The sequence below is a fragment of the Larus michahellis genome, chromosome 5 (assembly GCF_964199755.1).
Source record: "Larus michahellis chromosome 5, bLarMic1.1, whole genome shotgun sequence".
Taxonomy (NCBI): domain Eukaryota; kingdom Metazoa; phylum Chordata; class Aves; order Charadriiformes; family Laridae; genus Larus; species Larus michahellis.
Genome location: NC_133900.1, coordinates 29,059,083 through 29,077,911, shown reverse-complemented (window position 1 = coordinate 29,077,911; position 18,829 = coordinate 29,059,083). Strand labels below are relative to the sequence as shown.

At 43.9% G+C, this 18,829-nt stretch overlaps 1 protein-coding gene across 3 annotated transcripts in view; it reads right to left on the bottom strand.

Moving 5' to 3' along the window:
• Positions 1 to 405: 405 nt before the first annotated feature.
• Positions 406 to 18,829, bottom strand: part of ELOVL6 (ELOVL fatty acid elongase 6) — a 211,743-nt gene continuing 193,319 nt past the window's right edge. For all 3 annotated transcript variants that reach the window (XM_074589359.1, XM_074589360.1, XM_074589358.1), the window contains 2 exons: positions 5,025 to 5,176; positions 406 to 2,899 (listed from right to left, as the gene is read on the bottom strand). In XM_074589359.1, coding sequence (XP_074445460.1) covers positions 2,475 to 2,899; positions 5,025 to 5,176 — 577 coding nt within the window. In that variant the 3' untranslated portion in view covers positions 406 to 2,474. The remainder of the gene's footprint in view (positions 2,900 to 5,024; positions 5,177 to 18,829) is intronic.

Sequence of the window (18,829 nt, the reverse complement as noted above, 5' to 3'; positions counted from 1 at the left end):
CCAGACACCGGACCGCTTCCACCCCCTCTTGCTTTATTCGAGAGACCTAAGACACACGGGACTGAGGATCTAAATGGCACCATGGTGGGCTTCTACCAATGCTTCTCAACTAATTGCAGCCAACTCTAATTTTGCCTTTTCCACTCTAAACTGATCTTCTTAACCTGCTTCTTAGCCAGGGCAAAATTAAGCATGAGGAAAAAGGCTTATTCAGCATTATAATTATCTACTCCCAAGCTGTATAACAAAATGATTTACACATTTAATTGGTTTTGTCTAATATTTCCACGTATACAGTAGTCCTATTCATGAATATCATAGCTTCATTACTGCATATCACATTTTGCTATTTGTTGTGTACCATAAAATAACGTCAGCACATCAATAACTTAAGTAACACAAATGTAAACTCGTTTTCTGCTTGTTATAATTATGATTTTAGCCTGCAAAGGCTTTTTGATTTGTAAGACCATTGACATAACATGGAATGTAACTTTATTTGTTTTTCTTTTGTATATAATGAGACACCGAAAGCCCTTGTCATCTCTTAACAGGATACTAAAGCAGCTCTGTTTCATGAATGACAGCACAATTAAAGCTAGAAATGATAATTAAAAAAAAAATACCCTTTGTACTGTACAATCTCAAATTAAAGCAAGAAAGATAATGACAATCTTTTGCATTAGCCAGGAAACGTGATTCTCTGCCACTGGGCTTTTTTTTCTCGTTGACAATTCACAGAATGTGTCTATGGGTGTAGTTATAGGTGTGTGTATATCCTATGCAGAACAGCAGTCCCTATTTTGTTGATCTAGTTCTTCTAATTGTTTAGTTAAACTACCTAACTGATACAATTTAGAATACTACATTAACACATTTAACATCAAGTTTACATACTTGCGTCTTTGAAATACTAGGAACTTTTACACATTTTATTTGGCTTTGTAAGGACTGGAATATCACAGATAATGCAATCTACTTCTCTTTGAAAGAATATGGCTGTTCTCAACTAACTCTCTAAGGTTCAGAGTGAAATACGTTTCTCCTTATATCTGTAGCTGACTTCAGAGAAGAAAGAGGGTCTTCTTAAGTGGTCAGTCTGATGTTACAGTACAGATTCTGCAGAGACAGAGATATATTTCATGAAAGATCATTCTCTCTGGACTTTAGAGTTAAGCTGTTGCAGCAAAATTACTCCATTTAGACTAATTTTTTTTTCTATACAAATCTCCAGAAAAACCTATTCCAAGTATGTTTTGTAGTAGTATCTCCACATGACCAGAGGAGGGCACTTTGAACATCTTTGCACCGCCCGGGAGGCAGATGCAGAAGCACAGTGTTACCCAATGTCGCGCAGTCCTGCCGCCTCTTCCCACCCAGGCAGGTATCCTTGTGTCCACACAGACACAGAATCCCTATTGTGCCACAGGGCTCTGTTCTGGAAACAGTGGGCAGATGTATCACTCTCTTCTCGCTAACTAGCATTTCTTCTGATTTCTCCCATTTAATTCAGTGTTGCTGCGGGTTAAATTGAGATTAACGGATAATTCCTAAAAATCACACGAGGGGAGTTGTCTCCCTCTCCTTCCTGAACATCCCTCTGCTATTAGCCCCTGGTAATTTTGCAAATAGTGATTGATTTAACCCTCTATGACTTATCCTGCTGCAGAAATTCCTTGCGTTTAACTGAAAAATGCACTTGGAAAATGCACTCTCTGAGATATGTATTGCAACAGTGCATCTTTTCACATTAAACTCTTGTAAAAATACTGCTCCTTTCCGCCTTCTGAGGGAGGCAACTCTGCGTCCCAGATCTGCTCCTCCAGCAGAGTACATAGCAGAGAAATCAATCTCTTCTCTTTTCCGTTCGTGACCACAGTGTGGAGTTCAGCTGCTTCCCATTCAGGAAACATCCTTTTGGGTTTCGTTTTGGCTAAAGGTACCGACCTTCTATGGAAAAGATTTTAATTTTTCAATCTTACTGTTGTCATAGACAGGTATTTTTTGTCACCTCTCTGCTTTGTTTTGTTCAAGTTTAATGCTGAAAAATTATTAGAAAGGATTTAGGAACTTTTTTTTTTGGAAATAAAAGTCTCTCCTCCACCCTGGGGAAACACACTGCTTATGTAACGTACTTTCTTTTTCCCTCAACTTTATTCCTTTTCTCTTTTCTTCTCTTTTTTCTTCCCTTTTTTCTCTTCTTTTTTCTCTTCTTTCTTTTCTCCTTTCTTTTCTAGAGCAGACAGGTACAAGAAGGAAGTTGTCTTTCATCAGCAGTCCTTTGAGATAGAGTAGAATTCAGTGAGTCCTCACCATGATAGGATCATAAACTTACTGGGTTAAACCAAGCTAACTTTCCCTAAGCTGCCAAGTTTTAGCTGCACCATACATATATGTGTTTCCTTGTGCCATTTTCTTTTCTTATAATTTTGTTTTTCTTGATGACCCTGAGCTATGGCTTCTCGTTTCTACCACTAGTCAACCTTCCTTTCTTTTCTGGTTTTGCCAATATAGGCCTCAAAGAAAAAATGGCAGAAGAGCACAAAGTAGCTGAGGTACATGAGAGAGGACCAGATGATGTTCTGCACGTGGGAATGGCACTGGCCCTGCTGCATCCAGGAGAAGACCAGGTAATTGATCACGCAACCGATCAACATCTGAGTGATCTGCGACAAGGTGATGAACATGGCAAACTTGCGTGAGACTCTGAAGCCAGCAGCCCGCAAGGCATAGTACGAGTACATAACGGCGTGTACTCCATAGTTCATGGTCATGAACCAGCCACCGCCAGCCACCATGTCCTTGTAGGAATACCAAGAATAAAGTAACACAGTAATGTGATGGTACCAGTGTAAGAAGATGAGCTTCTGTTTCCTAAGAATAATGAATATTGTATCACCTGTAACAAAAAAAAAACAAAAAAAAAAAAAAGGAGGGGAGGAAATGAGAAACACATTGAACATGAAACATAATTACTGCAGTCCTCTCTCCCCTTTGCTGTTGCTGCTGGAGAACACACTATTTTGGAGCATGAAGACCATTTCAAGGACGTTTCAAGGCCAGGCTGGATGGGGCTCTGAGCAGCCTGGTCTAGTGGGAGGTGTCCAGGCCCATGGCAGGGGGGGTTGGAACTAGATGACCTTTAAGGTCCCTTCTGACCCGAACCATTCTATGATTCTAGGATTCTATGAAAAACCACCTCAACTCAAGATTTGAGAGGCTGTCTGATCCGAGAGACAGCTTGCCTCCTAATCTTTATGCAATCTTTGCAAAACCAACGTATCCAAATCTTCCTGTGTGGATAACCCCTGTTTGAAACCTCCACAGGTCTACTTGGTAGCCCTTTGCTGCAAACATAATCCATGAAAGTCTGAGGTGAGGTAGGTGGATGTACGTGCATCATCTCTGACTGTGAGACTGTCCATTATATACTGTGACTAGAAGAGAAACGTAGCTTGATAGGGAAGCAGCCGCACAGAGTCCTCCGATTCAAATGCCTACCTGCAAACAACCCAGTTAAACTCCATAGAGCTTTCTGAGGTGCTATGCAAAAAGCTATTGCATATGCAACCTACAATACTGAAAGGTATGTAACATAATTGCCGGAAAAAGTGCTTCTAGAAAGAAATTTGGTTTATGTTGAAATGCACATCCTTTTCTGCAAATTCCTGTTGCTACTGTAGAAAAGTAAATTTTATTCCTCTTTCCTGCTGCTTTCTTCCTTCTGCATCTCATGATTGCACCGAGCATCTCAATTAGAGAAGAGAGAGACGTGTATGTTACTTGTTTTCTATTGTTATAGACACGGTGTTTCCAAAAAGATCCCTGAGATTTGCATCTAGGAACTTACTTCTATGCATATGTATCCCAGGAAATCCAAATCATGAATATTAGTGATGGGTGGGACCCAAACTGCACCGTCTGCACAAGGTCTGTAATAAGCTGTAATGCTACTGTTTACTTCATTAGCTGCAAGATGTTCACTCACATTTTAATAAGTAAGCATAGATTCAATTTATTGTTGCCGTGCAGTTCTAGCTGATGTTTTCCAGTTTTAGCAAATAAATTTCTGTGGTTTTGCAGTAATTTAAGCATCAGGAAATCATGGGTGGGACTCTGACACAGCAAGGCAACTGGTGTCTGTCTCTTTCCAGTTTTTATGCCGATTAATTGCTATCCCGTAATTTACTGAATCAAATTCTCTGCTGAAAGGTAAAGACTTATTTTTGCTGTACATCTGAACACAGCGAGCGCTGCAGCCCTTTGAGGTTTAGTAAGTGCATCCTCTGAAATGAAAGCTGGAGGGCTGCTAAATTGCTGCCTCCTCCTTCCCATTAAAACAATCTTTTCTTACACTAATAAGCCACAGGATGACAACACCCGCAGACTGGCTTTGGCATGTATATCATAAGTATCCTTAGCAAAAAAGTTGCTGGAGAGACAGAAGTTTATAAGAATCAGGGCTGGAAAAGCTACAGATATTATGGGAAATTGGTTTCTATTTGGAGGAAGCAGCCAGCCACAGCTTTCAATGTTTAGGGAGGAAGCATGTTACTGTTCATAATTGTACGCCTACATGTGTATTTATGGATGAATGCTGCAGAAACCAAGGCAGAACCTGACTCAAAGCTTCTTGCTGACACAGCTGCTGTAGCCCACCCTTCACTTCTGCACCCACAGGCTGAGTGACGGCTGGTTACGCTATTTGTATTTGCCTACGAGTAGCTAAGGAAGAGGTATGGACCAGACTGCTCTTACCCCGACTGCCCTGCTGTGTATAATCACTGTAGTTTATTCCTGAGCTGGGAATGGTCTTATCCAACTGCACATTGCTCTAACTTCAGCCAAGCTGGACTTAAATCTCTAGAGACTAAAACCTGCAGAGTTTGGGGTTGGTTTTGTTCACTCAGATTTTCTAAGACTAAAACAGGGTTTCGACAGCACTGAGACCCTTCTTGTGCTTCCTGCACAGACGTTTCTGCTCTAAATATGCATAGCGAGAGAAAGGCAGAGAGGGTACTCACCTAGTTCGGGTGCTTTGCTTAGCACAAATGCATACGCCCAGAATTTGCTGACAGGTCCAATGTAAAAACTCTGGTCACACACTGACTGCTTCAGGCCTTTGGTCATCAAAATGTACAGCATATAAGCACCAGTTCGAACAGCACCGAATATACTTTAAAACAAAAAGAGAAAATTAAGAAAGTTGAGTGGACACTTGGAAATCTACATGCCATCACTTCCAATCATTATGAGAAGGCAACCATAAATGCGCTGAAATACTCAGTTTGAGACAGCCTTAAAGGTGGAGCAACTCTGCTGGCTTCTAGGAGGTTATTCTGAACCCAGATTTGTAAACTGGACTGCAGCCGTATCTCCTGGTGAAAGTCTGGAACAGTAACATCAGTGTTTTTTATTTCATTACTACAGGAAAGATCCTTCAGTTTTCAGGAAGACATCTACTTCAGCTGGAAACAACATGCAGAGTTTTGATGCTGATAGGTGGGAGACTACAAGAAATGAGCTGATAAAGAGCCATCATCAACATAATCAGGACCAATTCCCTCTTCTGATTTCCTCAGAGTTTTCTCTTGTCTCTCCCTGTGTTTGTTACCCCCACAGGGCTCTGAGCACAGACAAACCCTGGTGGGGCACACAGATTTGGGTGGGGGTTCTCGGGCAGGGCTGGTGTTTTGGTGGACATGCTGACTTCATACTTCATCTCTTAACAGGACATTGCCAACAGAGGAACTGACTACTTGAATCAAGACATAAACAGCAGGTTCACCCTCACCTCATCACAGTGAGACACAAGGTAAGAGTGTTCTGTAAATGAGAAACATCAAGAGATTTGCAATGGTATTAATTAGTGCAATTACAAAGGGGATAGGTTCAGATAACAAAAGCTGATGTAAGGAACAAAGGCTTGTCTCAGCATCGAGGAACTCTGCAAAAGGAATTGCTTCACTGTTTTATGGCGAGAACATGCTTGCCCATTGTCTACCATTGTAGCTTGTTGGCCCTTCAGAAGTTGTGACGAATACTGGGTGGAACAAGCAGCTTTCAGAAAAATGGAGCAAAGAATCTCCCAATCTCCTTTGGGGTTGAGTATATCTTACTTTATGCCTATGTCACATATCCCTGTGCCTCTACCCAGCTCCATCTTATCTCCCCTCACAACATATCTCCTCCTCCACAACTTCTTTGCGACCTTGTCCTACTCATGAATCCTCTGGTTTCTGCTCTGCCTTGGTGTCTTTCATGATTATCACATGGCAGCAGGCAAACCAAGCCACCTAAAACTGATGGGTAGACACGTGGGCAATGCAAGCTACCATTTATGCAAAGTGTGTGAAATAAGGAACGGTTAATCAGATGTTATAGATTCTCTGTTACTCATCCTTGTCTTGTAAAGTCAGTATTAAAAAACGTATTTTAAAATCACCAAGGCAGCCTCAAAAATTGATGTCTGTGGCAGTTCTTACTTGGTCAGACTAGATGGCTCGAGTAAGCCTGCTGAGCATAAAAGCTGTTAACATAAGTTTTCATGTTTTTTGCACAAAGCAGTTAGATTTCCAAATCTGCAGCATTGATATACCCAGTCAAACCTGCCTGCTGCTAAGGAGCCATGCACCTTGCTCTCCCCTGTCTACCGCATGCACTGCGCAACCAAGAGGAGCACCACGCTGCCAGTGGCACCACAGACAGGGCTCTACAGCCAGGTCATGCCTGGGGAGAGGTGGGTGTTACGTCCTGGCTCCCGCACCATCACATTTTGATGCCTGAGGTTTCACTGGGCCATCGGGAAATTCAGACAACGGTGAGCACTTAAGAAGCGCCGCTTATTATCTGCTACTTGTATGGCAGTATTGGCTCGTGGGCTCTGCTGCCACATGAGTCCTCTTGTGCTATGTGCAAATAAAACCCCATCCTGCTGTGGAGCAGGTGTACTGAGGAGTTCAGCCGAGTCTGGGTTTCCCATTAGCACTGCCCAAAGCAACGCACATATTCCCAGGCCTAGGCAAGACAGCCCGTTGCAGTCTCTCATGTTCATCCACCCCTGCATGCAGAAGAAAGAGTGCGGTATTCTTAGCATCTCCGCACCCTCTCCGTGCAGGGTTGTTCCCTCCCAGAAATGCGCTCTCAGCACGCTTTTCTCAGGTCTCTTTCGGGGGTTGGTCCTTTTAACTCATCAGAGAGTGCCAAAGCCTGTTGGAGGAGTTTTGAAACAAGGTGCAACTCGTTCTGTGTATTCTCTCTGGCACTTAACACATGCCCTTTTTTTTTGTTTTTTTCTCAGGAGCTGCATTTCTCATTCCCAAAAAGACAAGACATCCTGACAGAGATGTGATCTGATCACTTCCTGAGGCAGGGAACTCCTCAAGCTAGCCAGGGCAGGCTGTGGCTTGCTCCTATGCTTTGGGTGGTGACAAAACTGGGTGGAGGAAGATCAGGCCGAGTATCTAATGATATGCTGGTTCTCCCATTAGCAAATACCTCAGTGCTGACATTAAAATGGGGGGGGAAAAAGGAAATTTTAAATCATGAAATCAAATAGCTGCAAGCAATACGCCTTTCCTTGTACAGAAGCTGTACTGCTTTCCTAAAATATGATTTATTATTAAAGTTTTAAAACCAAAGAGAATTCTGTGCCACGAACACAAACTCAGACGAGAAAAGCGCCTGCTTGAGGAGCAGGCAAACGTTGGCTTAACTGTACGTGATTGAGTATGGACCCCAGGGATTTAATCTGGGCTGATAAGAGAGGCAAAGAGTATTTGCCCTGTGGGGATTACCGAGTTTCACTTTGCTGTCCTTGAGATTATGATGATGTAGTTCTTCGTGTCTTTTTGTTTAGCAACTACCGCAGAGCTCTCCTTGGAGTGCATGCACACGCACACGCACACTCACACACTTACTTTTCTATAATTTCACAGCACGGTGGCTTCCTCTAGTTTCATGACTCTAGAAGAAGTGACTCTGGCTACTGCTGTAAATGGTGCGCCTTAGACCAATCTGAATTTTTTATCAGTAAAAACCAAGTTACATTTTCACATAATTCCCAAGGGAAGGCTTAAAATAAGGAGGAAGGAAGGTAACTGGATGTAAGCTGGAAGTAACTGATTCAATTACCTAAGGAGACGCCATGAGCAGGTAGCTGTTTGTGAGATGTGCTGCATGCCAAAACACCACCGTGCCAACAAGCACACACCCCCGGAGACAGAAAAAGACCTAATGCACGCCTGCAAATGTGCCTTGGACCCAGAGAGACAGGACTGCTTTTTGTGCCTCTGCCACCTAATCTTGTTTGTTCTGTGAGGTAAGATCAACCAACAAATTTCTATCTTGCAAAGACACGATGCGCAGCAGAGTGATGACATTGCTTGCTCAGTAAATCACTTCTGCTTCATTTTGTTCTCGCCCTGCTCTCTGCTGTAGCTTTTGTGAGGTATTGAAATGAACTGCTTACCAAAGCAGTCTGTCTGGTGGGAATCATCTGCAGGGATTTTAGAAATAAGGTAGCAGTGAATTACTGTACAATTACAGCCTTTTCCAACTAGAGAGACCGATCAGAAACAAACTGCACCGGCTAATGCAGCTTTCTCATCTATTCAGACTCAAAATGTCCTACATTCTCCTCCCTTCAGGCAGTGACTTCTCTGGTAGATTAACAAATGCCCAACTGATATTATACCGTCCATGATACGATCAAAGTGTATCCCTGAGTAAAATAAAAACTAACACTTTTCCCTCACAAACTTTGTTTTCAAACGAGGGCCTCAAAACACATCCCATGCATGGGTCAGGCGCAGCATTAAGGAGGGAAACTGAGGGCTGGGGCGTTAGCTGATGGGAAGAGAAAGCCGGTGTTAGTGGCCGAAGCCCGTTACTGCTTTCTGTTCCCTCCATCCTGCTTCCCAGGAAGGAGTGAAGGGCTTCTTTCTCAAAGGCCTGAGAGGGCAGCAGGTAGCTCAGGACTTCAGTTCAGCCCCAGCTGCTGTTGTGGCGGGCTCAGCTCCTCCTCACGGCGAGGAAGACGCTGCCCATTTTTGCTAGGGCTGCTTTCTATGCAGATCCATCGCCGCGCTTGGCCCCCAACACCTCTGGACATCCCACTCCAGGATCAACACTGCAGAACCGAGCAGGGAATGTGACTTCCACATAAAAAAATAAAAATGAAATAACAGTTCAGCACAGAATATAGCAACATTTCCTAAAGGACTTTAGTGCTGTCATAATCACAGAGTGGAAATTCTCTGCTCTGGTTTGTGTCTTAAATAAATCTTTAAACTAAGCAAACACACCATGCAAAGCGTATCCGCAGAACTAGGTAAAAATGGCATCGAAGAGGATAAGAGTCTTGACTATGGCTTAAGGGGAATGTAAAATATGTTAGCTACAAGCTACTTGTGAAAAGTGGAACATCTTTATTTTCGGAAGCATGCCATCCTGCGTACCCAGCACCAGCAGAGAGCAGCATGGAGCCTGCAGACGGCAAGACCCAGCTGCGCTGCGCAAAATTAAGGGCTGGTTAGGGACTTCAAGCAGAGCCCTCCTTACCCAGCCCCACAGCCTGTTCAACGCTGCCCCAAACCACCCGTGCCCAACTGGTTTGACCAGTCTCTGAGGTGTCGGACTATCCTCTGCCGTGGCTGTGCTGGCCTAGTCCGGCAGCAGGCCAGCTGCGCAACCAGATGGAGCTCCCACGGGTCCAGCTCCAGCTTCCAGCCTGGGGCCTGGCTGGAGGAGAGAAGAAATCTTAATTCTGCCCCGACGTGCTTACATGGCAACTCACAGGAGTCGCAGCCGGTGAGTCTGTGCCCCGGGATCACAGGGAGGTGGCAGAGAGGGCATGGTTCTCCTCCGTGAAAGCCACATGGTGGTCCTGGGAGAGCAGCCGAGATCACCTTACGTGTGGAGTCACAGCCCTCAGGCTGCACCCTGCTTGTACTGTAATGGTGAGAAAGAAGGGAAGCGGGTTTTTTTTCATTTTAGCAGGCAGAATATTTACAGAGGGAGCACCCTTGAATTACAAAGAACTGTTTAAAGGTCAGCAGGTGAAGAACGTGGAGCATCCTACACCTTCCTTCGTGACAAATCAAACCACCTTCACCTTCCTGTTCTGTTCAGCAGGAGGATTTCAGTGGTCAGATCAAGTTTCCCTTCTGCTGCTGAAGAGCTGCTCTCCTAACACAATAAAATGGCCTTTCTGTGCCCTGCTGATTTAAAACCCGAGGTCCTCAGGAAAGAGGAAGAAGCTGCGGCGCTGATGCTGTGGCACAGGCGTGCGGGATGCACCGGGGTGCGGGACGACCCCTTGGTCAGAGAGGTCAGAGTGACAGGGTGGTCCGAGAGCACGCCTAGAGAAAGCAGCTACTGTAAAAGGGCAACAGAGTATTTCTGTACTTAGCCAAGCAGCAGAAAACACGTAAAATGCGACCTGATACTGGTGAAATGCACAAAGAAAGCATCTGTAAGAGAAACAACTCTCTGAACTAAGTTTCTTGAGAAGAAATGCATCTCAAGCCACCTTCAGCAGACAGGTTTCAACTTCCCAACAGGGCAGTTGCCCCCAGATCAGTAAAGAAACTCAGAAACTCCTGGTATGATCAAGCAGCATGTACCAAGGTGGGTGCATCTCCATGTGAAGGGATGTCTCGCATCTTTCAGACATTTGCTCCACATTTTCAGACATCATTTTCTCCACCTGGCAAGGGCAAGCTTCTTTCAAATCACTCTCACCTTCTGCGGTCTCATGGAATGTGGTCCCAGAGAACCAGTCCATCAATGACAGGCACCAAGCGGGTGACACAGCAGGGACAGGGCTAGGTGACAGCTTTCTTAAGAAACCGATGGATTTTGTTGACGAAAATGAAACTGTTTGCAGGAGATTTCCATCCGTCTCCCACAAAACCCTGCTATGGCCACGTGAGACGGAACACTAGGTTTTGCTGACTAAAAAGACACAGAGACATCGTCGGAGGCAAGCGTTGAAGGGGCCGCTTGCCTCACAAACCAGCAGAAGGAAAGTTTTTTTCCAAGCTTGCCACAGAATGATTTTTTCTGAGGTGATTTCAGATAAAGTTGTCAGACCAGTGTTGGGAAATGTCCCTTTCCAGGGAGGAAGCACACGAAGATAGGTCCTACCTAGCAAAGAGGGCAGGAGTTCTGGGAACATGCATTTGTACGGCAGCCACACACTATATATACAGCTGTATTATATGAAGATTTACCGAAACCATTATCCACGTGGGCAGCTGAGGTAGTCAGATCACAGTGTGCTTGCTGCTTTGCTATTGCTGCAGTGACTATACTATCAAACCAGTGGGAAAGACAGAAGATTTTACGAACTGTTAGCCTGCTCCCCAGCTAAAATCTGCGCTTTCATTTTGCAGTGGCTTCAGGTCCCACAGGAGCCGAGTACTCTGGGAAATTGCTAACCTTTCTGTCAAAAAGACAAGACGTTCAAGCAAAATTTTAGTAGCTAAATCAGGAGGTTTATGGGAGTCTGGCCTCAAAATCTGTAAAAAAAATATGAAACTGCATTTTTTCCAGTTCTTCCAAGATATGGCTGTAGTGAGGGTAGTTTCTTTTTAAAGTTGAGACAAAAAGAAAGGGGATGTCCAGATTAAAATGGTTATCTGGGTGGTGCCAAATGAGGAAAGGATATTAGGGTCTGGTTTGTGCTGACCAGAATTATGGACCAACAGCCTACTGACTTTTACTGGTACCTGGGTGCTTATTTAAAGCCTATTGTTCCAAAATCATTTTGTGGGTAGACATGCCAGACTGTTTCAAGGCTGGGAGAAGAATTAAAACCATGAGCGTAACCTCCCCTAGCCTGCCCGACAGAGACGGCATTCATTCCACCGCGGGGAGGGGACTGGCGAGAGCTGCCGTCACACACCAACCTTCCAGCATACGGAAGCAAAGGACGAGTGAGAAATATGTTTCCTGGCTAATTAAGTTTCCTTAAACTTTAGAGGCCGTGGGCACGTGTTCACAGGGTATCACAGAGAGCGAATGTGGGCCCCACTTTCTGGGGGGTGGACGTGTGCAGGAACGTAGCAAAGGAGCAGCACAACCCACCAGAATTCACAGTTGCTTTGCCCGGGTTTCTGACACCCAAGCTGCTCTTGAGTATTTGTGGACTGGCCCAATTTCATTGCAGCTGTTCCTCCCCTTCTTTTTTAAAAAAATGAATCACCTCTTAACTCCTTTTGTGTTTGGTTTTGTTTTTTTTTTTTCCCAATGATGTGCACATTCATCCACATCTGGCTGGCTTTGCACAGGGAAGGGAGGAGCAGTACTACCTTCACTAGTCAATGTGCAATACATGATGGTGCAATGTTAAGAAACAGTTGGATCTTCTAGATGGAGTAAATTCTCCAAAAGAGAGGAAGAGTCAATTATGCCTATGAAAATTTGAATATATAGTTTCACTAAGAGGTTCGCAGACTACCTAAACCTTGTCAGATGTGACTCCTGTCCTAGTTTGCCTTGATTTTATCCAAATGCAATTCCATAAAATCCTGGATCTTCTTGTATTTAAACAGGTGTAGAAACTATGAGGTTGCTTTAGGCTTATCTTTGATTGCAAAATCCGAATGTTTTTACTGTACAGTGGGAAACCATACACTAACAAACCAATCATTAAGAACAAATGAAATATGGGCAATGACTGAAAGAGATCATTTGGCTGTTGTTCAGTGACCTACATGGAATTAATGGCTCTTATTTTGCTCTCAAGGAGTTAATGAGAGATGTGGCTGAGTCAGCGCAGTATGACGTGTCCTCTAATTTCACAGAAAAGCAGCCTAGAAAAGGATCTGGCACCCAACATCCTAAATGGTCAATGTGACAGAAGGACAGCCTATATGAAATATTCATGTATATTAATAACTGACTAGAAGAACCAGCTTTGTAAGTCTGCACCTGGTTATTAAAAATATTTTGTTAGGTTTGTGGAACTGAGGGTTACATTTTCCAAATTAAATGAATTGGTCTCTTGGTCAGTGAAAGATACACAGCAACATGGTACTCATCAAAGTGATCAAAAAGTTCGAAAAAGAATAGTACTGACTACGGATTTGGTCTCTCTTAACTCTAAATTTATGAGGCATTTTACAAGCATTTAGAAGAAGGGACTTCTTAATGGTGAGCTACCTTGAAATCCTAGAGAGACACTTGTTCAAATTGCAGCTGATGAACTTAGCCTAACTGGTTTTTTTGTAAGAAATGGCAAAGAAAATTAATGTAATTAGGCTGATGTTCCATCATCCTTCAACATTTCTGAAGTGCTTTCAAGCAACCCCAAGGTTAGTGATCAAGAGAGGGAGACCCCATCCTGCAGAAAGACTGTTCTTATAAAACACTTGTAAAGCACTTCCCTGTTTTACCTCCCACAACTGATCCAGGTACCTCCCCAGAAGACCCTGTCTCCTCATCGAATCCCCCTGTGACACCTCCATTCTCTCTCAACAGAGCAGACCTTACCGCTGCTGTACCAAATTTTGGTCTTGCCTGCTTTCCAACAGCCAAGTGACCTATTACCTCCAGCTTGGGCTGTCCTGGAATTACCAATGCTTCAACAACATTCAGGCCAGCAACTGCTTTAGGTCAGACGTCCCTGTGTGAAGAACTGCTAAGTACAAAGCTGTTCGTAGGCTGGGGTGTCTTCAGGTTCAGACCTAACTTCCTTCAGACTTCTGTCTGTGTTGGCATCTCCAAGGCCCTTGGCATTGTATTTGTGAGTATTTCACAGTCCTTAATGGCTTTTACTCTTGCGACAGCCTCGTAAAGTATCTAAGCATAAGACCCCTTGCAAAGACAGAGGTGAGGCAAACTGAAATTTAAGTGTCCTGTCAAAAACCTGCGTCTGAGCCAGGATGAGAAATGATGTGCAGCATCCTGAGTTGTGGTTCAGTGCCCTACCCACGAGGTCCATTTGATGTAAGCAGAAAGAGGTCTGACCTCACCCTGTATGAGTGAAAACAGTATTAGTGAATTAACAGTAAACACATTCCAGCAGGAGGAATTTTCTTCAGAGAGTCCTTTGACATACTATAGATTTTCTTTTCATTTTTAAAGTTACTCTCTAAACCTTCAAGGCCCCAAGCCCTCTATCGTAATTACCCAAGGTACACCTATATTTTTAAAGACAAATAGTTAACAGACATAAAAGCTGTTGTTATGCCTCCTAACATCACATTTTCATCGTTGGCACATCTGGTATTTTGGCAGCGTGCTTTCAAGACCTAAAAATACAGAGTGATGTGCAGAGAGACACACTGCAAGTTTACAAAGCTGTGCTGTCCTAGAAACACAAACAGCTGAAAACTTCCCCACCCAGCCAGAAGACCAGATAACAGCAATGCGTGCCTTCCACAGACTCAGCCAGACTCTTGCTTTCCCTCTGTTTTCCCTTGACGTATTAGGCAAACACCAGTGTGGATCTGACCTGACACAGGTGGACACAAGCCACAGAGAACGTGAACTTACAGAGTGAGTTTTACAAGCATCCCTGCTTCTATCTCCCATCCACTGTCCCACTCCCTGAATTTGCATAGGACCAGACCCCAGTAGCCGACCCTGCCATAGGAGAAAATATTTGGATTTTTCTCCCTCATGGAATTTTTGCAGTTGTTCTCATTATTGTGGCTGGTTTCTATTAATGCTCCCTGCTGATCCCCTTTCTCGCACCAGTGAACTCCAGAGGAAAATCACGTATGGGTCAGAATCCATGACGGGGGGTGGTTTTAAACGCCTAACTCCTTGTGACATGGGCAAGTACAAAAAAACACACTAGTGAGGTGGAAAATTCAATGGCAATGTTCTTAAAAACCTCCTGTTTTCCTTTACTAATGCCCTCCGTTGATAAAACTACAGAAATGCAGTTCTTTAATCCCATTCAGCAGCAACTGATTCTGTGGGAAGTTCATTTTAAAAGGCTTCTTCTATCTACCCACGTTGATGAAGAAAGAGCCTGAACACATAACCAGCGAGTCAACCATCGACAAAACCAGGAACCTAAACTCTCGCTGTAAAAAGAAAAAATCTCATTATTTCAAAATCAGTCTTGCAGAGGACTGAATACTTGGGTCTTGTATGTTTGGGATTTAGGACTACCATGACATTACCGCGCACTTAAGTTGAACTCCTTTCTGCTCTGCATTGTTTGTGTTTCACTGGGGCAAAAAAATTGATCACACACTAGCTATCATTTTCCCGTATTTTCCTTTAACAAAACTATGGGCACAGATATGAAAACATGTTACCGAGTCTTCCCTGGTGCTGATGAACAATGGTAACTATTTATGTGCTTATTCTGTCTATGGCAATTTTAGTGTAAAACTGTATTTTAGTGTTAAAACTGTAATATCAGAGAAGGAGGTTACTGCTACCGTGTTTTAGCCCTTTGTAACTGTGTTTAGAGAACCCCGCGCTCAGTTACCACCATTCAGTTGCCGGCAGATAACTGAAAGCACAGTAACTCCCTTGTGCACTTGTGTCCTCCAAGGCCTAGCCTATTGATAAAATTATTTGGGACCATTATTTATTCTCTCACAATGAGTAGGAACAAGAAAAAATTATGGGAAAAGCGCCTTGGTCCCATGACGTACCTTTTTCCCATGCTAACTGAACACCTTTAAAAGCACGTTTAAAAAAATTAACAAAACAGTCTTGTAAGAGCACTTAATGTTAATCTCATTCTTTAAAAAGAACGCAGTACTCATCCTCTTCAGCCCATGTGTCTGAAAGGTCATAAGGTATCTATATTCTTCACAATGACTAAACTATTGTAATTAAGAGCACAATTTTCAGGAATGTTTTAGACTAAGAAATGCCTTAGCTTCCAAACCCCCTGAAAGCTTGAAATGACTAACGTTTTTGTTCCCACTTGCAATTTTACCTCTCCAGATGAGGGTATGCATTATTTGAAAACGTTCTGGTTTTTTTTGAGGAGGTGTAGGTGATAACTAGCGATGGGCAATCTCTGTGGCCCCTCTGCTTTGAGCTCCCATATCCACGCATCCCACAGCGAGCTCCGCTGGTCCTCCCGCCCTGAAGCTCCCCCACCACTGTCCTGCCCAGCTGCGCCGATTTGACTGGTTGCGTGGCCATGCTGCTTAATGGGACTGGCGAACGATGCAGCTAAAACAGTCCCTCCTCCACCTGTTTTTTAACAACACAGTTTCATTGCTCTCAGCCACAGCCGGCAAAATGAAGGCCGGGGAAGGCAGGAGTCTTTCCAGCCAGCCTTGGCACTACGAAGTTCATAATGTGGCACCGTGCTCAGAGCAGCTACTCTGCCCTGGGAAGCCATTGAAAAGGCATTTAAGACACAAGTTTGCCTCTCTCTGCTGGATGTTGATTCAAATATGGTTCCTTCAGAGCGTGACAGAAAATCCCAGCGTTGATTCAAAGCTTGGAAATACACTTGGGACACGGTTGAGAAAGGAACAGGAACCATACCAACGCTGTATTAAGTACCATTCCTATTATATATGCTTGTTACATATTCTCTCTATCTATCTAATCCACTGCTCTGCATAACAGAATTAGAGGCCTCCAAAACATACTTGCTCAAACAGTTACCATCTGTGCGAGGGCACGACATGAGAACACCAAGAATTTAACAAGCCCCAACAGCAAAACCTTCCTTCTAACCTCTTGCTGCTCCTCAGCCTCTCCCCCTGCCCACCTCCTGAAGGAGAACAGATGGGTCTCGCAGCTCACCAGCAGAGTCCTCCCTTGCCCCCCTAGAAGGTGATGGAGTTCCATTCAGGGTGGAGTCCAAGCCACAGTATTGTAAAGAAAAAGGTAAGAAAAGGGGGAGATGAGGAATAACATACGCTTTTCTCTGTGTGGCGCTAACTTACCCTAAAACCTGGTGGTCAGCAGTACTGGAAGTGTTTTATAATGCGGTGCTCTAGGTCTCAATACCATGTGTGTGAGCAAAAGTTGTGCTGATCTTTGCAGGTTTTATCACTCTTTTTGGCAGAAGACTTTTCGTTGCATAAGTTCACACATACTTTGAGGTTTGGGTTCTGTCCTATCAAAATCCCAAAGCAAAATTTGAGAGAATTCCCCTTCCATCTCTAAAAAAAGCCTCCCATCACTGAAGCAAACACACAAGCCCTGCTTTTCAGACCGTTCTACTGTATCTGATCCAGATGTCTCCCCAGCAAGCTTTTCAATGCAAATCACTTGGGTTTTCAGTTGGGACCAAAACCTGAAGCCAGGCCAGCTCAGAGTGATTTAAAAATTGTGCAAATATTTTACATGGCTCTAAGAAATAATATATCATTTGTGCAGGTTTATATACCCATAAGCATATGCATACATGCCTGGGTGGTTATTACTTTCCCGTGTGATAAATTTTGGGGAGGGAAATGAGGTATATTAAAGTGACAGCTCGCTCTGTGGTTTTCAAGTGAGGGCAGATACTGTGCTCCTTGCATCAGTCTTTTTTTTCTCCTCGGCAATAAATCCCTCATGTGGGGCCACTCCCTTCAGCCCTTCCCTCTCGTTGGCCGATTTCTGAGTCACAACTCACCTGGCTCCCCAAACCATTTCTTTGTCCTTATTATTGACAAAACTGGAAAGAAAACCAGGCTTAACTTATTTCCTTCCCTCTCCAGGGACCTCATTAAGCATACCCGAACAGTGACATCTCTGCAGGGCTCTGGATCAATGGACACTGCCATCTGAGGATTTTAATCACATTAACACAACAGCAGAGTAAAACCCATCTGATTCTGCCTAGCTAAAGTGGCAAGCTCGACACTTCTGCCAATTGCTGCAACTGCTACTCGGAAGGCTTATTTATATGTGTGGATAAAAATCAATCTACCTCAGCTCCTGTCTTCCAGTCCCTCCTCACGAAGCCTCAATTCCCTCTCCAGGAAATGCAATTTGATCCCCCACACCTGCCTTCTTTATGATTGAGATTAGCTATATTCAGCCAATCCCGAGGAGCAAAGTACAAAAATAATCAATGAAGCGAAGCTCCGTGAGCCGGTGGAAGAACCTCCACCATGTATAGAGCAGAGCAGAAAAACAAAGGGCAGGGCTAGATTCCTGCAAGTAGGCTTTGCAGCAGAGGAGATGATAACTGGTGGAGGTAAAAAGGGTTATACTCGCACAGAGTGCTCGGTGGCTACACGAGGCCCGCTGGGTTTTGGTAGAGAGAAACAAGGAGCAACGGTCAGGCTGAAGGGCAGTTGCACTCAATCATTGCCCTAGGAACAGGAGAGAACAGCACAGACTGCTTACAGGGACACCCATGCAACCACGCACTGCTGAAAAACATGTAACTGTTTTCTTTCAATGAATGAAAAATAATTTTTCAGCTCTAACCGTACATCCCTGCACCTCATCTGACTTCCAAAGAATCAGTTACAAGCTAATCAATAGTAATTACCTACCATCCGGTCTTGCCCTCCTCAGTGTGCTGTTACCAGACGCTGCTCCCTGATTATCTGGCACGTGGAGGCTAGGAACTTTCAGGAACAATATTTCTTGATGAAAGCTGTTATTTCTTGAGCAATAACTCACTCTTCCATCACTAAACAATAATTGGACTTTTGTTGCAGCTGAAGATCCCTGGCACCCTGTGAAGGCTCTATACTCGGTGAGATATTTTTCTGTCAAGAAACATTTACTAGTTCTTAGATATTTACCTCAGCAAGTTTGGACCGTGGCTAACTTACTAAAAAGAAAAAAAAACAAACAATTTTCAACTTAAGCCCTGTGTTTGGTGCAAAATCTCATAAGTATTAAGGAATCCATCTAAGGATTTCTAAAGCAGCCCATGAGGATTCAT